The sequence below is a fragment of the Pyxicephalus adspersus genome, chromosome 2, assembly GCF_032062135.1.
Source record: "Pyxicephalus adspersus chromosome 2, UCB_Pads_2.0, whole genome shotgun sequence".
Lineage (NCBI taxonomy): Eukaryota > Metazoa > Chordata > Amphibia > Anura > Pyxicephalidae > Pyxicephalus > Pyxicephalus adspersus.
In genome coordinates this window covers 153,939,310-153,945,237 of record NC_092859.1, presented here as the reverse complement: position 1 = coordinate 153,945,237, position 5,928 = coordinate 153,939,310, and the positions used below count along the sequence as shown (strand labels likewise).

Below are 5,928 nucleotides of genomic sequence, written 5' to 3'. Positions count from 1 at the left end.
TTTTTTTTCCTTTTATTACTGTTAACTGGTTTTTAATATTTAATTTCTCAAAATTTACAGCTGGCCACAGACCAAAAAGGGGGTTAACGCATTGACCTGAGAATTCAGTTAACAGGCCACGTATGCCCTTTTTTTTAATTCCTATTTTTTTAAAATATTTATATTTATATCATTTTTCCTATTTTCCGTTTTTATTATTTTTATTTACATTTAAGTAATTGAAATTGTGTTTGCGATGACCAGGTACAAATTGCATGGTTTAACTTTTTCACAGCTGGCGTGGTCTGCCGAGCACCGATGTTGCAGGTCTCCTCTGCACTGAAAGAGTTAAAAATAAATAAAAATGCACCAAAAAAGTCACTAATTTTTAAAGGTGTACAGCTTATTCCAAGGTTAAATGACTCAAATTTCCGTCGCTTGCTTTAGCCCATGCTTGATGTGGAAGTAGCCATGTTGTGAGTGGGATCAGCTGTAGTTTGTGTTAATGTGTTTAAGTTGTTAGAATCAATTAATTTGCATGTACACCTGATTACATGTCATTCCCCCTTCCACCCCGCTGCCAATGAAAGAGTGAGTTTTTAGCTCTTTGACAGATGTAAGAGGACTGCTTTAAACGTTTTTATTTGCTGACGCTTTCCTACTTTGACCTTTTTTTAAAAAGGGACAAAGGAGTGATATGGGGTCACAGTGTGGTCTGTTGTGATTTGCTTCCCTTAGCTGTATTTGCTTTTAGAATTCTGATTCCATAGGTAAAGAAATGTTTGTTTTTTGGTTGCAGTGATGCACGAGTGGTGAAGGACATGACCACCGGAAAATCGAAAGGTTACGGTTTTGTATCTTTCTTCAACAAATGGGTATGTTTAATTCTTACTTACTCTGGAGTTTGCAATTTAATCTTTTTCTCCGCATCATTTTTATTGTTGGGAATTTTCAGTTCACATATATTGGAAATCCTTCTGTAAGGGAAAGGTGGTTTCTAATCAAATTTAGAGCAATGTTTCCATGTGGATTCATCCTGGTTTCCTAGGGGTTCCCTGATCAATGAGAAGTCTGTTCCTCTCAGGTCTGTTTCTACTGACACCAAAGATTTAAACGTCCGCTTTAAATGAATAAAATTTAGCTACTATAGACATGTCTTAGATTAGTGTTTTTTGACCAGGGTTCCCCCAGAGGTTGCCAGAGATTCCTGGAGGAGCAATGAGCAATTTGTGCCTCTTAGGTAAATTTAAGTGACACCAATGATTTTTTGGGCTATCTGTAAGGGTGATGTTCTTCCCAATGGCCAGCAATGTGGGAGGAATTCTTCCCACTCACCACAACACTGATGTACTGTGATCTGTGGTCAAAGAAATATAGAAGGGGGTTCATTATGACCTGGAAGTTTGTTTTAAGAGTTCCTCCAAATGCTGATCTACAGTGGAAAGACCCTTTGAGAGTTGGTATCATTGGACACTGGTTAATTGGGTATTTGTCAGAGTCTTCGAGCAGCACATGCTGATGGGGGAAAACAATCGTGTGTGTATCGGAGAGACAAGGTTTACTTTTCCAGTTCCTTTTTTGTTTTTTTTTTAAATGTGTTTTTGTCTTTAATGTCTTGTTTTGTCTTTGCAGGATGCAGAAAGTGCCATTACACAAATGGGAGGACAGTGGCTCGGTGGTCGACAGATCAGGACAAACTGGGCCACGAGAAAACCTCCAGCCCCAAAGAGCACCTATGAATGTAAGTTCTCAGGAGTGGCTACAATTGTATATTTCAAACCGCCATCTAAAATAACCCTTTCCACTGATTAAGGATCTGGTTTGTGTACAATTATCTGATCTTATTAAAATGAAATTGTTTTTTTAAAAATATAAGGTTAGGCTTTGCTTTTTTTTCTTATTGATTATCTTTATTATAATGACGTGATATTAGGCACCACCTCTGTCAGCATTTATATGTCCAGCACTGAGTTGCAAATCAAATTACAAAAGGTGAAAGATGTACAGTTGGGAAGGTAAAAGTTGTACAGATATGGAAATGATCTGATGCTCAGTGCTTTAGCAATGCAATGCCCTCTGGTCAACGTTTTAAAGGCTTTTTACACACATGTGATGTGATGTGATGATAAAATACATGTTTACATATTCTGCTGCAGTGCATGGTAATGCACCTGCTCTGTTTATTGCATTGCTGTGCCATTTTTTTGCAAATGACAAACCACTTTTTGTACAGTACAGCATAATGCCGCATATAATGATAGCATGTTTTGTGTCAAAGCTAGAAAAAATATAGGCTTTTTGCAGAAACTTGAGCTCTGTCCTAAATATACCTTTACCTACTGTATGTTTCTATTACCAAGTTGGACCCCCATTTGTCTTTATAAATACTGTAATTCTTTGTGACTTAGATTCAAAACCCTGGATTTTAGTCCTTATTGACATGAGAACATCACATGGTTGCTGTAGATTTCTTGGCTGCACATCCATGATGTGGGTCTTATGACTGTGAAGACCCTTTAAGTACAATAAACTTACTAAAATGTTCAAGAAACTAATTTAGGATGATTTTAGCTTTGTGGCATGTTATCCTTCTGGAAGTAGCAATCTCAAGATTAATACACCGCAGTCATTAAAGGGCATTTTAATGATGCTCAAGTTGGTACTAAGTGGTCCAAAAATATCAGTCACCTTAAATCACAGTTTTGTTCCTCATTCTAATGCTGGGCTTAAACTTCAGCAGCTCATCTTGCAGCAATGTCCATTTGCCTAAATGCACTTTCCTGCCATATGGTTGACTTTTGTAGATATTTGCATTAGCAAGCAGTTGAACAGGCGCACCTAATAGTGACGAGTATAAATAGAGCCTATACAAACTGTGACAAACTTGGTGTTATGTTGACTTCACCTTGTGACCAGTTTTTTGCATGTTAGTCAATATATATTGTATGGTTTTCTAGCTTTGATGTTGTATAGTTTGAACATTTATCAATAATCCTTCCTAAATATGTTTTCTTTCAGCCAATACAAAGCAGTTGTCTTATGATGAGGTGGTTAACCAGTCCAGCCCCAGCAAGTGCACTGTGTATTGTGGTGGTGTTACATCTGGGTTAACAGGTAAGTACAATGCTTTTCAGGGCTGTTGTATCCTGTCCTAGAGTGAGGTCTTTGCTTTTTAATGTAGTGTGTATTCTTTTTTTTTTTTTTTTTTTTCTTACAGAACAGCTCATGCGTCAGACTTTTTCTCCTTTTGGTCAAATAATGGAAGTCCGCGTTTTTCCAGATAAAGGGTACTCTTTTGTACGGTAAGTTGCTGGGTTGCAAAGTGATCTCGCTCTATGGGAAACTAAAGTTCCTATTTATTTATTTTTTTAATGTTAGGTTTTTACAATCAAGTAGGGCTCTTCCCTTTTAAATGACCCCTAAAGTTTATTTTTAAATGTTTGCTCATATGCAAAACTAAAAGCAAAACTCTGGATAGGTTTTTACCATAATGTGCAAAAATATGCAGCACACTTCCAATTTATGGTTTACTTATACCTTCACTATGCCTTCCTCTAGAACAGTTTGCAGACTGTCCACTTCCAGTTCCCAGGCATTAACTTTGGTCATTGGGCAGCAAATGATGGTGAAACTCCTGCACATACCTCATCCCTGGCCCTGGAATTAAGCTTCAGCAACTGTTTTTAAAAATAAAAAACGGCCTCCTTGGCTCCTCACCATTATAGGAATGTTGTGTGTTTCACTAAATGCCTATACAATATGCAGAAAGTCAGCATCTGTAATATGTGAAATTAGCAATAACCACTTTTAAAAGAAGGCAAAAAATTTCTTATGTTAATGCTGTGAAGAAGTCGGGCACTTTTGTTACGTAGTCTGACCCCAATTGGTGTAAAAAAAAAATAAAATAAAAAACCTTGTATTGCCGTGTAAATCATGTGCCACACCTGTCCATATTAAAATCTATATATTTTCCAACCAAATGTTATCTTGTTTTTTGATGTATGAAAAGCATGCTTAACCATGCTCATTATTAACTTGTCTATGTTATAAACCCACTGTGAGAAAATTTGCCTACCGTCAATAATAAAAAGTGGCGTCTGGAAAAGTGAAATAATAAATGCTTTGTGTATTTACAGGTTTAATGCACACGAAAGTGCAGCTCATGCTATAGTTAGTGTGAATGGGACTACTATTGAAGGTCATGTTGTGAAGTGCTACTGGGGAAAGGAGACTCCGGATATGCTGAACGCTGTACAACAAGTAAGAGTAATTCATGTGTGCCTAGCCTTGAGCTAGGGAGAGATGTGAAATATTTTTATGCTTTGCTTATGGATTGATGACAATAAGAATTTACTAGGATGTTTTCATGACATCATCTTTAAGTAAAAGCCAGCAGTTTTATTATTGTTGGCTTGTTGATGTCGCTTAAAAGAGGAACAAAAAAATTACTTTTAATCGTGCAGATCCCATAGTGGCGCACTGGTCCTTTCGGCGTCGTCCTGGACTTCCTCTTCGTCAGCGTTTGGCGCCGCCATCTTCATTTTTCACATCCTTCTTCATCCTTCTTCATCGGTCTCCTTGGCACGTCACCCGATCTCGCACTGTGCAGGTGCAAGATCAGGTAATGTAGCCGCTGCAAAGGCGAAAAAAAAGCCCTTCTGGTGCTTGCATGGGATCCGCATCTCTTTCCCTTAATAAAAAAAAAATGCCCCTTCTGCGCATATCTGAGATTAGGATATGAGCTGAAGAAGCACCCAGAGCCTCCCGGGATGCGTGACGTAGGTATCCCGGGAGGCTCTGCGCTGTAGGCGCTCAAGACTTAAAGGATCGGTGCTGCAATTAAAAAAACAAACAAAAAAAAATGAATAACATTTTTCTTTTACATGAAAGTATTGTCTACCCTTTTATGTAAAGTGAAAATGTTGAGTTTAGGTCCGCTTTAATTTCACTATGCTTGGCATTGTGTTGCAACATAAATAAGAGTATCTCCCCCACTCCCTCATTTTATATAGTATTCCTTGTAAAAATTAATAAAGGTTACAATATTGGATTATCTAAAGGCAATTTTACTCACCGATGATTTATATAAAATACATTTATGAGTTACATGTCTTCATTATTCCTTTTTTTTTTTTTTTTTTTTTCTCTCCAGCAAAGCCAAATTAGCTTTCCACCAGCATACGGTCAGTGGGGACAGTGGTATGGAGGAGCCCAGCAGATAGGCCAGTATATGCCAAATGGTTGGCAGGTGCCTGCGTATGGAGTGTATGGACAAGCTTGGAATCAGCAGGGCTTTAGGTAAGGATGTAATGTTTAAAACAGTCCATCAAATATTATAATATTACACAGATGCGTGAAGAAGAAAAAAAAAGCTCAACAGTAAATAATAGTATTCTGTGCTTTTTTTAGTTCTAAAAAGCCTAGATCAGCATTTTTTAAAGTATTTAACCCTAAAATACGGATGTTGAAGCCTATAGTTGTACATTTTGATGCTTTCACTTTTGTATCTCCAGGCTCTGCATTTCACAATAAATTTTCTCTATACGCTTTCCCTGCCCCATACCATAAATTCTTCAGATGCTGTGCTATTCATTTGCATGTGTGAATTGCTGCTTCAACTGGGCCAGTTGTGGTGAACTTTACTGATAAGTAGCTGGTGGAATGGCCTGACATCTCAAGATGTGATGGGGGGGGGGACAGATAAATGTAGAAAGTTAAACAGCTATAAAGATTGTGGATTTGGGTGCCAGATGAAGACACTTAGTGGGGTTCATTTAGTGGCTTTCAGGGATGTTAAGATTTTTAATATATGTTCATAATGCATTTCTATTGGTTGGATAGCAAACACTGTTCATATGATAATTTTCACTTGCTGCCTTCCAGATAAAGATAAGGGTAAATGCTTTTGCTCACCTATGTAAATGTATTCCCTTTTGGAAATCATAGCAG

General features: G+C 37.6%; 1 protein-coding gene across 2 annotated transcripts; it reads left to right on the top strand.

The window, feature by feature from the left end:
* Positions 1-26: 26 nt before the first annotated feature.
* On the top strand, positions 27-5,277 carry LOC140324721 (cytotoxic granule associated RNA binding protein TIA1-like; the record flags this gene model as incomplete). Of its 2 annotated transcripts, XM_072402803.1 has the most annotated exon segments (7): positions 63-120; positions 779-854; positions 1,612-1,720; positions 2,998-3,093; positions 3,197-3,281; positions 4,116-4,239; positions 5,132-5,277. In XM_072402803.1, coding segments are annotated over 6 exon segments (614 nt in total), but the record flags the coding sequence as incomplete, so codon positions are not given.
* Positions 5,278-5,928: the final 651 nt, after the last annotated feature.